The sequence below is a fragment of the Zonotrichia albicollis genome, chromosome 20 (assembly GCF_047830755.1).
Source record: "Zonotrichia albicollis isolate bZonAlb1 chromosome 20, bZonAlb1.hap1, whole genome shotgun sequence".
Lineage (NCBI taxonomy): Eukaryota > Metazoa > Chordata > Aves > Passeriformes > Passerellidae > Zonotrichia > Zonotrichia albicollis.
Window position 1 is genome coordinate 11,456,537 of NC_133838.1, and position 20,849 is coordinate 11,477,385.

At 51.9% G+C, this 20,849-nt stretch overlaps 2 protein-coding genes across 2 annotated transcripts; both read left to right on the forward strand.

The window, feature by feature from the left end:
* Window positions 1-1,201: 1,201 nt before the first annotated feature.
* RPL11 (ribosomal protein L11) lies at window positions 1,202-4,116 on the forward strand. Its single transcript, XM_074555718.1, has 6 exons — window positions 1,202-1,336; window positions 1,692-1,842; window positions 2,167-2,273; window positions 2,623-2,754; window positions 3,089-3,199; window positions 4,041-4,116. The coding sequence occupies exons 1-6, from the start codon at window positions 1,331-1,333 to the stop codon at window positions 4,068-4,070; spliced, it is 537 nt and encodes a 178-aa protein (XP_074411819.1). The 5' UTR covers window positions 1,202-1,330; the 3' UTR covers window positions 4,071-4,116.
* A 1,473-nt stretch (window positions 4,117-5,589) lies between these two features.
* Window positions 5,590-19,921, forward strand: ELOA (elongin A). Its single transcript, XM_074555707.1, has 11 exons — window positions 5,590-5,847; window positions 10,616-10,672; window positions 11,283-11,401; window positions 12,189-13,383; window positions 14,182-14,296; window positions 14,632-14,787; window positions 15,152-15,249; window positions 15,898-16,078; window positions 16,917-17,028; window positions 17,259-17,410; window positions 17,897-19,921. The coding sequence occupies exons 1-11, from the start codon at window positions 5,590-5,592 to the stop codon at window positions 17,956-17,958; spliced, it is 2,505 nt and encodes an 834-aa protein (XP_074411808.1). The 3' UTR covers window positions 17,959-19,921.
* Window positions 19,922-20,849: the final 928 nt, after the last annotated feature.

Sequence of the window (20,849 nt, forward strand, 5' to 3'; positions counted from 1 at the left end):
TCTTCACCTGGAGAGCAGCAGGGGTGTCCTGTAGTGCCACTGAGATTCTCTGATCTGGCAGACCATGCAGGCTGGGCAAAGGAGGGCCGTGCTGTGGAGAGGGGAGGGGGCACAGCACAGCACCCCCGGCCCCCTGTGCCCATGGGGAGAATCCATTGGATCCGTGGATTGCTGGCAGCTGGAAGCCAGCCCAGCCTGCAGCTATTTCCAGCAGAGCTGTTCCTGGATGAAGGAAATCCAGAATGAAGCAGCGATGAGGCTTTTCACACCCTCTGCACGGAGACTCCTGACAGTTTTTTTTTCTCTCCTTAATGAGACAAGCTGATTATTCATTTATCCTTCATCCCCGCTTAGAAGCAACTGGGGCAAAAAATAATTGATGGCATTACACGGCCTTGGGGAGGCAGGGAAGGGGGATAAACAGGGAAAGCCTTGAGCTGCTGCCATCCTCACTGAGTGTGAGCCTCATTGAAGGCATTTTCTGCTCAGGATGTGGCCACTGAAGAGAAGCTTGGACTCCAAAGTGGTGTGAGTGAAGCTGAGTGCAGCAGGGAATGGGTTGCTGTGCTCCCAAGTGGTACAAAAAGAGGATCCAGATCCCAGACTGAGCTCTTGAAACCCAGCAGCACCTTCCTGAAAGAGTGAAGTAAAACTGGACTGTGTTCCTGGGTCTGGTTCAAGGAATTTGGGGCTGTGAGGATGTGAGAGCTGAGAGTTGCTCCAATATCGGGTGCAGCATCTCTCACCCAAGCTGCTGCTGGGGATTTTATTTTGGGCGAGAACCCAATCAATTAAATGGTATTAAACTATAACTGCTCTGGGGATCTGAGCCTGCCTTCCCCTGATCCTTGCTCCAAGGAAGAATGAACTTTGGTTTGGATTTTTGCTAAGTCGTGTCTATGCTAAGTCAAGAACTTTTATTTCTTCTTTTTCTATTGTTTTGGTTTCATGCTCTGCCAGTGAGGGGGTTCCCAAAAGAAGCTGGGGAGTGTAGCTGGGACAGCTGATCCGCAAAAATTATCCCACAGAGGGAAAGTCAGTCCCAGTATAGAATTTGGGGTTCAGGAAGAGTTCTGGCATCAACCACATGCGTGATAAACAACTGCATTGCGCATCACATGTTCGGGTTGTTTTCCCTCTCTCGGTTAATTGTAATTACTGTAAATATTTACCCTAATTACCGCGTTTGGCTTTGTTGTCAATAACGAGCATTAATTAACGGCGGTTGCCATGGCAACCCAGCCCTCCGCCCGCCAGGGGGCGCCACCGCCCCGCGCGCTCCCACAATTCCCCGCGGCCGCGCCCCGCCCGCCTCTTCCCCGCCTCCATCATGGCGGTGAGTGCCGGGGCCGCGGCCCGGGCCGTCTCCATCCGCCGCCATCCGCGCTCGGCGGGGCTTTCCCGGGCACGGCCCGTGCGGGCGGGAGCGGGGGAGGCCGGCGGGAACAGCGTGAGGGCGGGATGGGCGCGGATGAGCCGGGGGAACGGCTGCAGCCATGACAGGCCGCGGCCCGCCCGCTGCTCCAGAAGGGGCCGCGGTGCCGGAGTTCGGGCCCGGCGGGGAGCGGGGCGCGGTGTCCGCCTGTGCAGACATTTCTCCGGTCCCCCTGCGGAGCGTCCTGGGGCTGCCGGGGCGGGGGGCGGGAGCGGCCCGGGCAGCCCCGGTTACCCCCGGTGTGGTCTCTCCGCAGCAAGACCAAGGTGAGAAGGAGAACCCGATGCGGGAGCTGCGGATCCGCAAACTCTGCCTCAACATCTGCGTCGGGGAGAGCGGGGATCGGCTCACCCGCGCCGCCAAGGTGCTGGAGCAGCTCACGGGGCAGACCCCCGTGTTCTCCAAAGGTGAGCGGCTGCCCAGGAGCCCTGGGTGTTCCCTCGGGTGTTTTCCGTCCTTTCCCCTGGGGGCGGTTCCCAGGAAAGGCTCCTTGGGTCGGGAGAGCTGCTGGAGAATTGGAGGGATTCAATATTCAGGGATTCGTGCGCGTTTGTGCGTTTTAGTTCTGTCTCCAAACTCAGGCTGCTGCTTTGCCAGCATCCCTAAAGACGGAATGTGAGGCTGCCTCGGTTCTTTGTAATTGCAATAATTTTTTGGGTGTTGAGAGGCTCTGAATCCCCCAGGTGGGAATTCCATGGCTGTCTCCTGAGTGTGACTGTTGCTGCCCACAGCCCGGTACACGGTGAGGTCCTTCGGGATCAGGAGAAACGAGAAAATCGCTGTTCACTGCACGGTTCGTGGGGCCAAAGCAGAGGAGATCCTGGAGAAGGGGTTGAAGGTGAGGAGTTCGGGCTGGATCTTTGCTTTGTGACAGAACTGAACTTTTCCTTTCTGAATAAAGGGGTGTGTGCTCTGAAATGTTGAGCTGATCTAGGTACAGGTTAGATACATGGAATGAAGTGTTCACACTTTTTTGGGGTGTTGTTTCAGTTCCACTTAAGAACTAATTGGTGCAGCAGCTGATTTTTTGGTGGGTTTTTTTCTTTGCTGCTGGGATTTGGAAGTAAAATTTTTGGGATAAAAACTCAATAGCTAATGAGTGAGTTGGGGGTCTGGTAGCTGTGGGCAGGAGTTTGAATTCTGCTTCCAGTCAGGAACAAAATAACGAGCAAGAACCAATGTTTCAGGTGCGAGAATACGAGCTGAGGAAAAACAACTTCTCAGACACGGGGAACTTTGGCTTTGGGATCCAGGAACACATCGATCTGGGCATTAAATACGATCCCAGTATTGGGATTTATGGCCTGGATTTCTACGTGGTGAGTATTCCCTTTTTGCTGGGCATGTGGGAAAAAGCCCCAGAAGGAGCGTGGAATGAGCACTGGACTTGCTGGAAGATAAATTTGGGTTTTGTTGACATTATTTTATGAGATTCCCAGAGCTGCAATTCCATAAAATCCCTGATTTATGACAAATCTCTCAAAACCTCTTCAGAAGCAAATCCTGTTGCTCTGATAGCAACTCCTGGGATAACAGAAATGGCAGCAAGGCATCGCTGCTGAGGAAACTCCAGGTCTCCCTCCTGGAAAACTGCTTAGTTTAGGGAAGCAGAAAGCAGCAGGATGAAGCAGAGCTGTTGGCTTTGTCCTGCAGGTGCTGGGCAGGCCGGGTTTCAGCATTGCAGACAAGAAACGCAGGACTGGCAACATCGGGGCCAAGCACAGGATTGGGAAGGAGGAGGCCATGCGCTGGTTCCAGCAGAAGGTACGGTCCCATCTCCACTTTGTATCCCTGGAGTATCCCAAGGAGCAGCAGAATGCACTCCTGGAAATGCTGGAGCAAATCGCTGGGCAGATTTTGAGTGCTGAAATGCGGATTTTTGCTGTTTGTGCTTTTTTGGGTGTGCTGAAGTGAAGAGCAGCTCTTGGCAGGAGAGCTGGGAGGAACAACCAGCTCTTGTGTAAATGGCTCCCAGAGTTTTTGGAGTTTTGGGATCGTGAGTGAGGAGGCAGGGTTAGGATTTGTTGGTCTGACACAGCTCCAGGCTCAACTGCCACACTTGGAGGATGGAGAGATTCACAAATAAAACAAAATTTTGGGCTTATCTGTTCATATAATGAATGGGAGCTGCTGAAAGCTGGGTTGGAAATCTCAGAGGTGGGGACTGCTGCTGGTTTCTTTGGTTTATTTTTTTTTTTTTTGATTAAAAGTGTGGAGTCTGCCTGGACCTACACAGGTCACACCCTGTGCAGGGAGGTCTCTCTGCCCGATCTTGCTGAATTCCTGTTTCCCCATCCTGCCTGGTTGTGTTAATGTGTCACAGTTGCCCTCTGGGCCCAGATTTTGGGCTGCTCAGAGCAGCCTTGGAGGGTGTGGCTGCTTGTTCAGGGGTTTTATCTGAGCACAGCCCCTTGGACACTCCAGCACAGCACAGAGGCTGCAGGAAAACTGCTCTGCCAATTCCATGTTGGCTTGGAATGACTCTGGTGATGCAGGTTTTCTGCACAGCAGCACTGTACTTCCACCTGATGGTGATTTCTCACTGTACTTTTACCTGATGGTGATTTCTCACTTGGTTCTTTGTTTTTTTCTTTTCCCCTCACAGTATGATGGCATCATCCTTCCTGGTAAATGAGCAGTTGCTGTTGCCACAGAAGTAAATAAATTTTTCTAACCCCTAACTTGTGTTGTGAATTTTGTGGGGAAGCTGATGGGAGCGAGGGTCCTTCACTATTATGGTTTGGCTTTTTTTTTTCCATTTTTGTACTTTCCAATCCGTGCTGCAATCCAGTGCTGCAGGCTGGGGAGAAAAGCTCTTCCGTGTCTGCATTCCCTGCTTAAGCTTCAAGATGGAGGCAGTTCAGGGGACAATTTCCTAGCTCTCAAAGTTTGCAGTGACCCCAAACATCAGTGTGTCTCCTTATCCAGCTGTCCCACACCCCTGAGCTCTGTCCTTCCTGCAGGTGGGTTCAGTCACAGCCAGCTCCCAGCCAGCCTGGTAAACTACCTGGGCACTGCCGCTCCAAGCACTCTTTCACTGCTAATAATTCCTCCAGCCCTGTTTTAGAAAGCAACAAAGGCTTTTTCCCCATTTTCCATTATTCAGCAGCTCCCAGCCCCACACAAGGTCTCTGCTGGTGCTGCCAGGTGTGTCCTGGCTCTCTGTGACTCACACACAGGCTGGGGCTGCTCTTACCTTGCTCTCAGACAGGTTTGTCCAGGGGGAAGCTCAGCCCAGTGCCAGGATTTTCAGGCTGAGGCACAGAGACCCTCAACTTTCCCCATACAACACCCTCCTCCCAGCCAGCTGAGTGCTCTTATCAATTCTATGCTTCCAGCAGCCTTTTGGGGTGCTCTGAGGTCTGAATCCGAGGGGCATGGAAAGGGCTGGGCTCGGGTCCAGACTGAGAACTGGAATGGGCTGGACCCAGGTCCAGGCTCAGCTGAGACAGCTGCCAACAATCCCAAAGAAAAGCAGCCATTGGGAGGCAACAGGAATAGGTGTGCAGTGACATTGTGTTAGGGAAAAAATGTGTCTAGGTCTGGGCTCCTCTGGTCAATAAAGATGAGGAGCTGCTGGAGTGGGTCTAAAAGAGGGAACAAAGATGATTAAAGGACTGGAGCATCTCTGGTGAACAGAGACTGGTAGCTGGGCCTGGTCAGGCTGGAGAACGGAAAGGCTGAGAGGGAACCCCATAAACCTACCAAATATCCCCAAAGACTGCCAGTGGGGACCCCATAAACCCATAAAACACCCCCAAGGACTGTCAGTGGGGACCCCATAAACCCATAAAATAGCCCCAAGGGGTGTCAGAGGACAGTACCAGGCCCTGTTCAGGGACAGGACGAGGAGCAATGGCCATAAAATAAAACACAACGAGTTCCACCTCAACGTGAGGAAGAACTTCTTGCCATGAGGGTGGCAGAGCCCTGGAACGGCCGCCCAGGGAGGGCTGGAGTCTCCCTTTGTGGGGACATCCCAAACCCACCTGGACGTGTCCCTGTGCCACCTGCTGACCCTGCCCGGGCAGGGGTTGAACTGGACGATCTCCAGAACCGCAGCTCCTCCGGGATTGTGGCAGCCCCTCCTGAGGGCAGGGCCGGCACAGCCGCCGAGCCGCGCTCCCCTCAGGGCGGCGCTGCCAGCACTCAAGATGGCGCCGCTGCCAGCCCCCAACATGGCGTCCCCCGCTCTCTGCCCTCACCCGCCATGGCCGAGGCCGCGCGGCGCCGCTTCCGCTTCCTGCCCGCAGCCAAGATGGCGGCGGCGGCGGGGCAGCGCCGTGGGCCCGGCGGCCGCTGAAGCCGCTTCCGCCGCCGCCGGCTCTCCAGCAGTAAAAATGGCGGAGTCGGTGCTGGAAGTTGTGGGCCGGCTCCAGGCGCGGCTGGCGGGCAGCGCCGAGCCCAAGAAGGTGATGGGGGCTGCCTCGGCCCGCCGGGGTGCCAGCGGTGGGGACGGGGGTCGGGAGTGCGCGGGGCAGGGCCTCCCTCCGCCGGGGCTTCCCCCGCGGGCAGCTCTGTGCCCGGCCGGGGCCGCGCTGCGTGGGCTGGGACGTGCGGGCTGCCCGGGACTCGTCCCCGGCTCGCGGGCCCTGGGGGTCCCGTTGCGGCGGGCCGGTGTCGTTTGTGGGGTGTCCCCGTGGCAGTGGTGGGCGGGCGTCCCTTTTTAGGGTCCCCCCGTGGCAGCCTTGGGGTGGTGGCAGAGGTCCCGTGGCAGATCCTCCCGCGACAGTGGCAGGCAGGGGTCCCTTCTGGGGTCTCCCTTGGGGGCCGGAGTCCGTTTTGGGGTCTCCCTTGGCAGTGCGGGCACGGGTCCCTTTTAGGGTCTCCCTTTTGGGGTTGTGCCTTGGCAGTGACGAGCAAGGATCCCTTTTGGGGCGTCCCTTGGCAATTGCGGGCAGGGGTTCCTTTTGGGGTCTTCTCTGGCAGTGACGAGCAGGGATCCCTTTAGGGGCACCCCTGGCAGTGGCGGGCAGGGTCCCTTTTGGGGTCTCCCTTTTGGGGCCTCCCTTTTGGGGTGTCCCCTGGCAGTACCGGGCCGGGGTCCCTTTAGGGGTGCCCGGTGGCCGGGCTGGGCATTCGGGCAGCGGAGGGAGAGCTCTCCGGAAGAGCCGTGTCCCGGTGACGTGTTGGGTGGCGGAGCCGCGGCGCCCTGAGCCCACGCAGGGAGGCCCCGCCGGGGCCCGGGACTCCCCTCCTGTCCCCTCCGCTCCCTCTGGCCTTGGGGGGACTCGCTTGGCTCCTCTGTCCCCGCTGCCAAAATGTTCTGCTGCGGTGCTGCCCCGACCTGCCCCGGGCTCGCTGAGCTCGGTGACATTCTGGTGACAGCGACTGTCCTGCGCCAGAGCTGGTTTTTCTAGTGAGATTTGGAATTCTGGTGGAACTCGGGCGTGCTGTCACTCAATTCTCCTGTTAGAAAGGGGGAGCTTCTGCTGGGAGTATTCACACGTGTTGGGTTCGCGTTTTGTGTAATTCAGGTGAAAGAGGAGGCAGGCAGGGCTGTGCAGCTGCTCCGTGCTGGGCTGGCTCTGTGTCACCGAAACGAACACCTGCAGAACTCGCTGCCCAAGATCTCCCACCACCCAGGAGGAGGAGGAGAGGATGCTGGAGTGCTGACCCTTTGAAATGGGAGCCCCTGCGGGAGCTGCAGCCTGGCTGGGGGTGATGCAATGGGATCTGGTTACTCTCCTCACCCTCTCAGAGCAGGGTTGAACTGGTGGAGCCCCAAATGGAGCCGAGGGACTGCCAAGGAGGCAGATCCAGGGGGTCTGAGCTTCCTGAGATTGTGGGCAAGGCTTGTAATATTGTTTCAGCGCTCTGTGCACACAGAGTTAGCTCTGCTGTTCCCAGCCCCTCGTGTGATCTCGGGCGAGAAGCGCTGGAGTGTTCCTGGAGCACTGCAAGCCCCGGGCAGTGTTTGCACAGCCCGGCTCTTTCTGCAGTGACCTCGTGGTGTGAAGTCGTTTCTTGCTCTGTTGATCCTGGGCGGTTTTGCAAGGGCAGGCAGAGGAGGTAAAGCAGGGTAATGACTTGAAAAGCTCTTTTCTTCCCCAGCAGAAAGGCCCTGTGACCTATATTCTTTACTTCTGATACTTTTCCAACCACATCCTCGGAAATGTTAGTGGTTTAAAGCCTGAATTTAGTTGCCATTGCATTGTCTTGATGGATCATGTGAGGGCCTTCCTGTTGAAGAAATTTTACCCCATCAGCAGGACAAATCCACAGCATCCCTGGGTGCTGCCCACCCTTACACCATTTCCAGTTCTCACTTTTCTTGCCTGATCCTTTCAAAATATTTTATCAGGAATGTGAAAGAATAATATTTGCCCAGTATGCCTTGCTGAAAGGTGTAAAGTGTTGTTATTCCTGGTTTTGGGTAAAAATTGGGCTCCTGGCACGGAACAGCGCAAGTGAAATCTTGGACAGTGCTGTCATGGTTTGGAAAATGTCCTTTTTTTCCAGCAGAGGAGGTACAAGTTCTGCTCCAGGGCTTTGGGAAGAAAGAGGAGAAGGAAAACATGAGCAAGAGCATCTTCATGGAGGCCAGGCTGTGCTGGAGCAATTTGATATTAGTGTGTGTTTGTAGTGTGGTAACAGTCTGGCTGCCTTCTTTCAGGGAAAGAAAACAATCCACCCATGTTCAGCAGGACTTGACTGGAGCTGGAGCTCAGTTTTGTGGGTTGTGTCTTGATTGACTGAAGCCCTGCCCTGTTCTGGGGTGTTTTAGAAGAGTTTTGTTGTGTGTATCTCACAAAACTCAAGCTTGGTGTTCTCTGTCTCCCACCTGGTCGCCTTTTCCTCGCAGGATTTGTATGATTTTGGTTATTTCCAAGGTGAGCTGCCAGATTTAGAATCCCAAGATTGGAAAAAACCTCCAGGATCGAGTCCACCCTTTGATGGAACCCTTCCATATCAACTGAGTTGTTTCTTGAACACCTCCAGGGATGAGACTCCACCACCTCCCTCCAATGCCTGACCACCTTTCTGTGAAGAATTTCCTCCTGTTGCCCAAAATTCCTCCTGATGTCCTTGTAAGCCTCAGTGGGATGAACTCCATCAGCTTGTTTGCAAAGGAAATAAAGTTTAGTACAAGATTTTAAGCCTGACTGCATCAAAGTTGTCTCACTTGGTGCATCTCAAGCACAAGGACCATGGAGGAACTGACTGCAGTGGCTGTGGAATATCTCAGCTCCTCAGGAGACGTGTTCTGGATCAAGTGTGTGGCTCCCCTGGTCCCCAGCCACACTGAGAACAGCATTGCCATTGAGAGCAGCACTTCTCTTCCTGGAACTCAGCCCTGAAGGCAGCAAATAACTAAAGAGCAAACAGAACTGTGGGAGATGCTGCAGTGGGGTGTAGCTAGAAAATATTTAGGGACACCAGAACGAGCTCTCCTTTGGTTCTGACTCTCACAGTGGGATTTTGTAAGCTCTGAAGAAACCTTTCTATGAATTAATTACTCACAGAGATGCTGTTGCTTTAATATTTTCCTGGTTTAGTCTTTTTCTACCTAGTACAAAAATCCATCCTTCTTTCCTTTCCTGCCCCCTTTGTTCACACAAATCCAAACTCTTTATTACCAATCCCAGAAGGATTTTGGCCTTCCCAGAGGGATCCTGAGCCCTGAACTGTGAGGAGATGCAGCAGAGTTGGGCTCTGTCTCTGCTGCCTTTGCTTTGGTGCCTTCAGTTGCCAGCACTTGTTGAGCAGCTGTGCTGGCAAGGCAACAGCAGCCACTCTTGGTATCAGTGTTTCCCTCTTCTAAACCAAGAAAACCGAAACCTTGTGTCACAGTTATTAGGTCCTAAATAGAAAGGGGTGGTTTCTAGTGAGCAGAAGTTGTGGTTTTGCTCATGTCAGTGGAACCCTTCTCTGGGTGTCGAGGAGTGTTTCCTCTCTGAAAGCAGAACCCTCCTCAAACAGGTTCAAGGAACTCCTTTCCCTTCAGAGAACCCTGCAAACCTGCCTGGTCCTTGCAGGGTGCTGTGGGGGTGCCTGGGGGGCAGCTCAGGCTGACACTGCTGATCTGAGCACGAGCACAGTGCTGTAAAGAGAAGATCTTGTGGATCAGGGGCAGCCCTTTGTATGGCATATAGCATAGGAGTGCTGAGCACAGCCGGGGCTCTATAGGGGCTGTAATAATGGGAATGCTGATGAGGCTGGACTGTGGCTATAGCTGAGCTGTGGGAAATGATGTGAGGGGCAACAGTGCTGTCAGATGTGTTCTACCATGTACTGGAGCTCCAGGGCCAACAGCCATCGTGGGGAGGCCATGTCCCCAAGCAGCTGGCTGGCAGAGGTGCAGGAACATCCCCTGCACTCAGAATCCCACAATCATTGGGGTTGGAAAAGACCTCCAGGATCATTGGATCCAACCTGTGACTGATCCCCAGCCCAGAACCTCATGTCTGGTCAATCCTTCAGCACCTCCAGGCATGGTGACTCCACCACCTCCCTGGGCAGTCCATTCCATGCCTGGCCACCCTTTCCTGAAGAAATTTCTCTTGGTGTCCAACCTGAACCTCCCCTGGTTCAGCTTGAGGCTGTTTCTTCTTGTCAAACTCCTCCAGCTCGTCCTTGGAGAGGGCTCCTTGTCCCCCCCTGTCCCGTGGAGCAGCTGAAGATGCTGGCAGAACCTTGCTTGGGGTGTGTGGAGGAAAAAACACTTCTCTGGTGTTTGGTGAAGGGAAAAGAGTGGAGCAAGAGGGAGGGAATTTGGAAGGGATCAGGTGTTGTTTTAGCACCTGATTGAAGAGAGCCTGTGGCAGTGGAGACACAGGTTCCCCTCTTAGGTCTTTAAGAGCATCTAGAAATCTTCCTTCCCCTTTTTATTGCCAAGGGCTGTGATTCCACCACCACCTTCTGAGAGGCTTCCAAGTGCTTTCTTCCTCTTGCTGTGTGTTTGTGTTCCCAGTGCTTTAAACCAGACTGAAGCTGCAAACATTAATATTTGGGTGTGTTACAAGACTTTCTGGTGGGTTCCTGTGGGCAGAGATGAGATTTTTTTGCAGTTGGCCCTCGTCTTCAGCTTCTCAGGAGCTTTTTTGGATCGAGACAGCAGCTGTCAGCCACTTGGATCTTCCTAACAAGCTCTCAAGCAGTGCAGCATTTTCTTCCTCCCCAATCCCAGTCTGTGGTTCTGTGTGACAGCTCTGAACCCTTCTCCTCTTGTCTCCACAGCTGCTGAAGAGTCTGAAGAGGCTGTCAGAGTTACCCATCACAGTTGACATTCTCGTGGTAAGAGCTGTGAAATCTCTGGGGCTTTCCCTCGTGTCTGTGGAGCCAGGGAGGGCTGTTTTCCATGGAATCTGCTTTCCCTGGAACAGGGTGTGTTGTCTCAGCACCTGCTCCAGCCCAGTGACACAGGCGTGATTGTGATAAGGTTCTGCAAGTGCCAGGCACGGGGAGGGAGCATGCCAGGGCAGGTGGGAAGCCATGCAGGACAGTTTGTCACGCTCACTTCTCCCAAAAGATTAACACCTGGCTGGGATAAGGGAGTTGGAGCAGATCCCAGCAATAACAGACCAGCAGGAAATGAGGAAGTGCTAATCCTTACAGGTTTTAATAGCTTCTGTCTTCAAACTTGCCAGCTCTCATGGTAAATACTGACTTGGGTTAATAATACAAATAAGTAGTGTTTGTCTAAGGTAGAATTAACCTTTGATTTACAGTAGTGAGTGATATAAAGCAGCTGAAGACATATTAAAATGATCTCTTTGCTGTTAGATCAAGGAACTTTCTCCCTTGCAGCAGTAGGGAGTGTGTTGGTTTCTCTGACTCTTGAGGGAGTTTAGCAGGGGTGAGAATTCCTGTTTTGCTAAGATGGATTCCTGGCTCTGTCCTGAAGGAGACAGGAGTTGGGAAGACTGTGAACAGCCTGAGGAAACATGAGCTGGTGGGAGACTTTGCCAAGGACCTGGTGGCCAGGTGGAAGAAGCTGGTGCCGGTGGCGCAGGAGGCAGAGCGGTGAGTGAGCCCCATGCGTGAGCTTTGGCAGTGTTTTCTCAGTGGATACTTCAAACCTCTCTGGCCAAGGCTCTGGAAAAACTTGTAGAACCAATATGTGAACTCTGCCTGGGGGTTTTGCCTTGTTTTGGCAGAAACTTCCTGCCCTTGCTGGCTCTGGAGTGTTGGGATGACGACAGCTGCAGTTTCATGTGGAAGTTGGGGCCAACTTTTAAGAATTTGCAGTTTGATGAAGAGATTAACAGGAGATGCCAAAACAAGTGCCCTTAATAAAGCAAAAGATGCAATTTGCTTGCTTCCCATTTTGTGATTCTGAAGGCAGGAAGTTCTAAGCCCAAGTAAATTGAAAGAATGCTTTCATGAGCCAGAATCCTATGGAAACTGGAAGTTATTGCTGGCAAGCATGTGGCAGTAACAAAGCTGTGTTGAACCCAGAGAGATCAAACAGATTTGAGTGATAAAGGCCAGTTATTAATGGAATTTAAAGGAGTGGTATTTCCACGTGTGGAACTGGGGGACATTTCCCACAGCATCACACAGCCAGGAGTGTGTAGGCACAGACAAGGTTCTGTCTCTAGTTCTAACAAAAATGCAATTCTTGCACTAAAAATGCAATTTTTAAATCACTGATTGTTGCTGTTCCTTAGAGATTTAGTGGGATTTTTGACACAAAGCTACCAAATGCAACCTTGGCCTTCCATGAGGGGTGTTCCAGTCCAGGGAATGGCTCTTTTCATTCATGTTGGGCAGTATTAATCTCACTCTTTTTGGTTCCTTCTCCTTTCAGAAATAACCTGGACCCTGAAGACCGTGACTATGAGAGGAGCAGCTCGGGCAAAAGGCATCAGGAATCCTCCCTCAGAGAGGATGAGGAGGCTGATCAGGAATACTCAGAACCCTTCCAGCCTTCTTGCAGCCAGTCCTATAGCCCAGATCATAGGGAAAAGAAGTCCAAAAGGTATCCTAGGCCTGAGAGAGCCTATGAGACTTACAGCTATAGCAGCCACCAGGGGAAGGGTTGGGGCAGATCCTCCCCGGTGCTCTCCTCAGACCAGGAGTACTCGGACTGTGGGCAAGCAGTGTCACCTGAGCCCAGTGAGAGCCCTCAGGACATGGACACAGACCCTTACGCCTCTGAGGAGCAGGAAGAACCAGCACTATTCCCTAGGAAAGCCAATAAAGGGCACAGCTTCCAGGAGAAGCTGGGGGCAGGCCGGGAGCGCGGCGACGTCTGCGACAAAGGGAACGCGAGTCGGGGCAAAGAGCACAAATCCTCGCACAAGAAACAGCGACTCGATGGCAGAGGGGATGACAGGAGCTCTGCCTTCAGCCCTGAGAGGTTGCACAAGGCTTCCTTTAAGGAGCAGCTCCGAGAATCCCCCGTGGCAGCAGGCAGCAAGGAGAAGCAAAGGACGTCAGAGGGCGGCAAAAAGGAGAAGAATCGGGAAAGCGGCGCCTCCAGGAAGGAGAAGCCGCACTCGGAGGAATCTTTGGAGAACCATGTCAAGAAGCAAAAGCATCGGGACTCTGAGAAGAGCAAATTGGAAAAGTCCAAGCAGAGCCTGGAGAGCTCTAACTCAGAGAAACGGAAAGCTGAGAGTGACTCAGGCAATAGGATCAAGGAAAAGGGGGGTTCTGGGAGCTTAAAGTCTTCGGAGGGGAAGCGCAAAATCTCCAATGTGGACAAAAAATCAGTGGGGTTTTCCTCAAATTCTGGGGAGGGGGAAGCAGAGGATGAGTTTGAACAACCTACAATGTCGTTTGAGTCATATCTCAGCTATGACCAGCCCCAGAAAAAGAAAAAGAAAGTGGTGAAGCCCTCAGCTGGGTCAGCTGGGGACAAAGACAGAGGGCACAGCAAACAGAATGGATCCAAAGCCACTACCAACAGCTCCAGCTCCAGTCAGAAAAGTCCAAGCCACAAGAGAACAAGTGAGAAAAAGGCAGAGAAGAAATCCCCAGAGCCTCCTAAACCAAAGAGGGTAAGGTTTGGTAAGAAAGCAGAGTATCTGTGGGTGTGAGCTTAGAATCCAGCCCAGTTTGCACTGCATCTCCTCCTAAAGAGGTTCCCATGTCTCCCCTCTCAAGTATTTATGCTTCTCTAAAATGAACCTTTTTTAGTGGCCAGAAATGGGAGAACTGGTGGTACAAGGCAGTTCATTCCAGAAGACAAACCTTCTTTTGTGAAAGTCTGGAAAATGAGCAATATTTCTGTGCAGATCCTTTGTCACATGGGTGCCAGGGTTTGGTGTATAAATAGGAACTAATATGTAAAATCTTTACTGTTTCATCTTTTTACTCAACTTTGAAACACTTGCCTCTTCACAAAGTGTTTTTTATAAGGTTTAACTTACAAATCCTGCTTTGCCACTCATTCTAGTAAGTGCTTCATAAAACTCCATATCAAAGTTTTCAGTTTCCCTCAGTTTCTGAGGTTCCCTTCTCCTGCAACATTGCAAAGTTTTTTGCATGAAGAGGAGAAGAGACAGAAAATGGTAAATGAGTGTTTGAGATCAAGGAAATGCTTCTGCTTGTCCTGAATATGTTAAAAACATGCATGGTTCTTTCTGGAAGGTGCTGAATGATTCAGATCCCAAATTTCAGTTTCTTCCTATTGGCAGCCACCCCCTGAGGCTGTTCCCTGGTACAAACTGAGCAGCATTGAGTGGTTTATTTAAAATGTGCAAAAACCCCCACAGTTGAGTGCTGTTTGCACCCTGGTGGAATGTCACATTCTGCTGTACTCCTGTCTTTATTCCATGTCCATCCTCTCCTTCCAGATAATTTTAGATGTGGTCCCGACGTTACCAGACATCCCCCTGCCCCCCATCCAGGCCAATTATCGTCCTCTTCCCTCCATCGAGTCCATCACCTGCTCCCAGACTAAAAGGAAAGGTAGGTTGGGCAGGAAAAGGGGTTTGGAATGAGCCAGACTGGGGAAGAGAGCAGGGGTGGGTTCAGGTCTTTTCTTTGGGGTCTGCCAAGGGGCAGAGGTTCCAGATAAAAAAGCAGCTGCTTCCCATGTGCTCCATCAGAAAATAGAAAAATCCTTCACTGATGCTTCTTTGGGGCTCAGGCTTTGGGTTTGCCCTTCCTTGCTCTGCAAGGAAGAAGACTTTGCCCTTTAGGTCACTTCTGGGTGACTCCAATTTGTGGCTCCTGTTCCATTTATCAGGACAGGCTCTTCCTTTTCTCTGTCCCCTCCTCACTGCAATGGTTTCCCTCCACAGCTGTGTCCTCGCCGGTGGAGGAGAGCGAAGCTGGTTTCACAGGCCGCCGGTTAAATTCCAAAATGCAGGTGTACTCTGGCTCCAAAACTGCCTACCTCCCAAAGATGATGTCCCTGTACCAGCAGTGTATCAGGGTCCTCAGCAACAACATTGACTGTGAGTACCTGTCCTTGTCTCTGAGTCACTGTGCACTGACATTTTGGCAACTTGGTACAGACCCCAGCAGTTCCCCCTGTTATAAATATGGGATAAATCCCACTGGAAGCCCAGGTGCTGCAGGAATCAGCACCTAGAATGCTTTCAAGCAGTGCTAAAGCACTGGAAATTATGGGAAATGGAGCTTGCACAAATATTTCTCAACTTGGAGATGTTAGTGCCTGAGGTTCCTTTCTCCTCCCCTCATCCTGAATGGTGTTGTGCAACATTGCAGCTTTTTCACTGTGTTTCAAGGTGTCAAGCCCTTTCCTTGGCAAGGAAGGAGCAGGATAATTAATACCCTGTGCTTCTTGCTTCTCTCTAGCAATCTATGAAGTGGGTGGTGTCCCTTTCTCAGTGCTGGAGCCCGTGTTGGAGAGGTGCACCCCGGAGCAGCTGTATCGCATCGAGGAGTGTAACCATGTGAGTGCCTTGGCTGGGACAAGGGATGTGATGTGCAGGGCTGTCCTCACCTCTGAGAGAAGAATAGCAAACAAAGCCTTTTCATTGCAAGAGGTGGCTTTTGCTAGTCCTGAGTTCCTGGCATTGCAGTGATACATGGGTTTCCTTGAGCTAAGTCTCATAAGCTCTTGGAGTTTTATATCACACCCAAGATAGCTCAGCTACCTTAGAAGGCATAAAAGGCATAAAGGCTTCTGTTGGAAACAGAAAAATTTAAATAAAAGGCAAAATAACAAAACTCTTTACAGAAAAAAACCGAGCCAGGTGCAAGAGGTTTTTGCTCCTGGTAAAACACCTCACAAAAGCCATTAGTTTATTTGTTCTCTTCTTTTTCTAGTAAATTGCTCAGACAGGACTTTTTGGCTCTTGTTCAATTGGATATCCTTAAGTTTGAGGTGAAGTCCCCAAGGTCCTATGAGGTGTCTTTTTACCTAATCAAAGAGAGAAACTTCTGAGCTTTTTCCTTTTTAAGGAGAGAAAAGATAGTTTTGTGAGAAAACACAATTCCTACACTGCAGCCCACGGGCCCTGCTGGAATTCCACCAGCACTGAGCTGGTGCTGAGGGAAAGGAGGAGTCAGGAGGGATCCCAGCTCTGTATTTGCTTCAGGTGCTGGTGGAGGACACGGATCAGCTGTGGCACAACCACTGCCTGCGAGACTTCAAGAACGAGAAGCCCGAGGAGTTCGAGTCGTGGCGGGAGATGTACCTGCGGCTGCACGACGCGCGCGAGCAGCGCCTGCTCATGCTGGCACGCAACATCGGCTCTGCCCACGCCAACAAACCCAAAGGTGGGGCTGGGGGAGCCCAGCTGGGTTAAATCAGTCCAGTTCTCTCTGGAAGGTTCAACCAGGCTTAGCTCTGTGTGCTCCCTTGCTTCGTGGTTTAGCGGTGTCTTGATTTCATCCATGACGGTGTGGATGCAGCTCAATATTTTACAGGAATGATGAGCAGGCTCCTGTTCCATGTGGCTTCTCCTTGCTGGCATGGAAGGGAACCAGGGTGGGGGGAAACATTTCTGGTTTTTGGGTGAACATTTCTGGATTTTGGGTGAACATAATGGTTTTTGGGTGAACATACCTGCGGCTGCACGACGCGCGCGAGCAGCGCCTGCTTGTGCTGGCACACAACATTGGCTCTGTCCATGCCAACAAACACAAAGGTGGGGCTGGGGGAGCCCTGCTGGCTTAAACCAGTCCAGTTCTCTCTGGAAGGTTCAGCCAGGCTTAGCTCTGTGTGTTCTCTCTGGAAGGTTCAACCAGGCTTAGCTCTGTGTGCTCCCTTGCTTCGTGGTTTAGCGGTGTCTTGATTTCATCCATGACGGTGTGGATGCAGCTCAATATTTTACAGGAATGATGAGCAGGCTCCTGTTCCATGTGGCTTCTCCATCCTGGCATGGAAGAGAACCAGGGTGGGGGTAAACATTTCTGTTTTTTGGGTGAACATAATGAGAACTGCTGAGCTGATCACTTTGATTTCTCACTCTGAGAGGTTCAGACCTTAGGAAGGAGATTGTCACTGTTTCTTTGGAATGGATGGACTGTGAGGGGTGGATGAAGAAGATAAGCAGTGAGGAGCCTCCTTTATAGCCAGCTGGATGTAAGTGATGTGTCCCTCTGACTCTTGCAGGGAGAGTGGCCAAGATGGCATTTGTGAACTCTGCAGCCAAGCCCCCTCGGGACGTTCGGAGGAGACAGGAGAAGTTTGGAACTGGAGGCCCTCTCCTGCCAGAGAAGACCAAGTGAGTGTTTCTCTGTAGCACTCAGGGCCCCCTGAAGCTCAGGAGAGGATACTGTGTGTGTGGGAGCTCCTTTTGCAGGGAAACTTGTAACTGTAATTGCTTGGGAAGTGCTGAGATCCTGCTGGTTCCACCTTGTATCAGCCCTGCTGCTGTTACAAACCTGCCTTGTATCTGTAGAATCAACTCGAAGTGAATCCTTTATGGCAATGCCTGTGCTGTGTCTGTTGCAGAATAAAACCAGTCCTGTACCCCTCCAGCAAAAGCCACGCTCGGGCCAGTGATGAGCAGTCCTACGATGGGCCCAGCACCAGCAGCGCCCACTCGGCCCCGTCTTCAGGTAGCACCTTCTCCTCCTACGACCCCAGGAAACCCCCTGTGAAGAGTAAGTACAGCCTGCAGCACACCCCTGTGGCCTCTCAGAGCTTAGGAACAGCTGCTTCTGCTGGGGGAGGATTCCTGTGAGGGAAGGGTTGGTGTTGGTGCCTCTCCTCTCTCTATCTCTGTTCAAACTTGTTGCAAATATTTGATTCACCCACTTAGAGGTGACTGGATCAGCCTGTCCTGATGGTACCAGTGAGGCAGAACCTCTGTGTGCCCTCCTGCTGCCCTGTGTCTGTCCAGCTGTCTGGAATTGGAGTGCAGCTCTGTCTGGAAGGTTTAACCAGGGATCAGTGTTGGTGCAGTGCAGAAAGCAGCACCTTGTCCTCAGTCTGTGACCTAAAAACTCTGATGGGCCCTGCTCAAACCCTCCTGTCTGCCAGGGCTGCAGCTTCCAACTGCTCTCAGCTCTTCTTCCATCACTTTTCCTTTCATGTGGGGGCTTTTTTGTTTGATTCAGTGGTGGTTTGTTTTCCTTTCTCTTTTGCAGAAATTGCACCAATGATGGCAAAGACTATCAAAGCTTTCAAGAACAGGTTCTCTCGGAGATAAGTTTGCAGTGCTGAGCTGGGCCTTTCTCTCTTGGGGAGGAGTGGCACTGGAGGGGGAGAAGGCACCCAAACAGCCCTTCCTTATCTTTGAACTCTTTGGAGGCTGCAGCTGCTGGGAGAAGCTTTGATCTGCACAAGATGACGGCACAGTATTTTATCTTTTATTCTGGTCCCTTTCTCAGTGTCAAGCCCCCCCTCTTTTACCCCCCTGTCCCCAACATTCTGTTTCTGGCTTTGTCATCCCTCGAAAGAAGGGTGTACAGAATCTCCTGACACAGGAAAATGTGAAATCTTGGCGCCTGCTGAGAATGGAAGATCCAGAGACTTATTTACAATTATTTAACCTCTTAATAAATTATAAAATGGTTTTAATTAATATTTTGCCCCTCTACCCTTTTGCATTATTTATGTTGCTCCCAGTAGTCCCTCCCCTCCCAACCCAGTCCCAGGGTGTGACTCGAGCTGGAATCCATCTGAGGGGACACTGGGTGTCACAGGAGCCTTTCCTGTCACCTGCTGGGCCCAAAGTCTCACCTGGAGACTCTGGGACAGGCAGGATCAGTGGCCCAGCCACTTGCCAGGCCTTTGGCTTTGCTCCCTGCTCGTGTGTGTCAATAAAATCTGAGCTCCTGACCCTCTCTGTGCTGTTGCTGTAGATCCTGTCCAGGTGCTTTTGTGGTCCTGCAGGGATGCCAGGAGCCTTTGGGGACGTTTCCTCTGCTGCTGTTTTCTTCTGCTGGCTGCTGGGAAGGAAACTGCCGGGGGTTTGGGAGAACTATTACTGTGCATCAAGTCAGATTTTAACTTTTTATCTGAGAGAGATTGGGGACTTTGCAATGGAAACCAGGTTTTAAATAGCAGTGAAAGCATCGTTTGCCTCTTATAGTGGGAAGCAGGAAGGAATTCTTCTGTCTTGTTTTCTGTGTGGAATTGCAAAGGATTTATTTCCAGTTGGGAAGATCCTAAAGTCTTTTCCCTCTACGTTTTGCTCTGTCCCTTCTTTGGAAAAATCCAAGGGTTTTGGTCTTTGAACCTGAAACCACTTGAATGAGGTTGGAGGGAAGTGAGCAAGGGAATGTGGCTGTTGTAACACGTGTGTGTCCTTCAGAGCAGGAGCTCCAGAGGCTCCCTTGTGCCTGCTGTGTGAGGAGCTGGAGCTCAGGAGGGAGAAGGGGCTGGATGGGGGTGCCAGGGGGTACCCTGGGGCTCCTGGAGCGGTCAGAGCCCTGCTGGGGATGTGGGGATGGCAGCTGGGCTCACAGGGCTGGGCACAGTTTGTGCTGCTGGGAAGGTTTCTGCCTGTGGGCTGTGTCTGGGGAAGGTTTCTGCTCATGTTTTGTCTGCCCCAAAGGGAACCCAAGAGTGCTGCAAGCACAAGATGGGGCTGGGGAGACCCCAGGCCTCTCTGGGTCGGGGAGGGGAGGCATTCTCCTGTTCCAAGCCATATTTGCTGCCCTAGGACTTTGCTCAGTCTGGGTGGAAGAGATGCTGGTGGTGGATGCTGTTGTTGTTGGCAGCTCCTGAGAAGCTCTGCTGGCTTTCCATGGCTGCCAAATCCCAATGTCTGTGTGCACTGACCGGGGGAAACCTTGCTGTGAAGGGTCCTCCCTGGAGGGCTCCAGAAAAATCCCTGTTTTGCTTCTGGTTTCTGTTGGGTTGTTTGTTTCTTTCCTTTTTATTTTTTCCACCTGCTTTAGAAGACATGTCTTTCTTTAAAAGCATTCTGAACACCTGTCTCCTGTTTATTTGGTCTGTTCTTTGTTTGGTTTGGAATTCTTGGAAAAAATGTTCTCAGACTCTCATGTGCTGTAAGTTTGTTACAGTCCCAGATGCTTTAATGTCCCCGTGCAGCATTTCAGTGTGTGTTGTGCTGTAAGATAACGGCTCCTTTACTCTCCCGTGGTTTTGCTGTATTTAATTTTGCTGTATTTTTAATTAGATAACAATATATTCTCTTCTGCTGACCCTTGTGCTACTGTTCATTTCTCCTCTGTGCTCGGGGTGGGGGCAGAGGGGAGGGAAGCAGAGCCTGGTGTTGTTCAGACACGGTGGAGCTTTGAGCAAAGGATCTGGGCGATGCCCAAGAGCAATTTGGGCACTGCTAAACTGCCAATTCATTGATCTCCCACTCAGCTGTGGGTATGGCCCAAGCACTGCTGCTCTTTCCCTCTCAGAGCTCCCCCTTTGCTCCAGGCTTTGCCAGCTGTGGCCGTGCTCTGTTTGTGGCACTGCAGGGAGGTGACGCTGGTGTCACTCTGCTCTCACAGGGCCGATGCCAACCCCTCGATGCCAACCCCTCACCCTTCCCTTCCTTTGGCTCGGGCACTAAATCCAGCCTGGGGAGGGGCCGGCACCGGCCCTGAGCTGGAGCAGAGCAGGGATATTTCCCTGGGGACACTCGAGGCAAAGTCTGGGATCAAAGTGCTCGGGCTGTGACACTGTGTGCTTGTTCTGTGCTCCTCCACACGCTGCAGGTGGAGCAGAGCTGCCTCTTCCACCCATCCCTGCAGGAGGAGGAAGAGGAGGAGTGACTAAGACTAGTATTTGTATTTTGGTCCCAAACTCTGTATATATATATACAATTTTCTATGTTCCTTTTTTTGTGGTAACTAAGATGAATATTTTAATTAGATAAGTTATATGAAAAAAAGAGGAGAATCATGTCTCAATAAAAGCCCAACACTGGACTGTGCCTGCTCGTTCTTTCCTGACACTGACAACGAATATTAAACACACAATGGGCGGAAACTCCGTGGCTGCTCGGAGGGTGATACTCCGGTATCCCAATTCCGGTCTCCCGGCGGGGGTGCTGCTCCCGTTCCTGCGCTGTTTGGAACGATCCCCGCGGATAATACCCCCGGAGCCTTTGTGGGAAAGCAGCATCCATTCCCC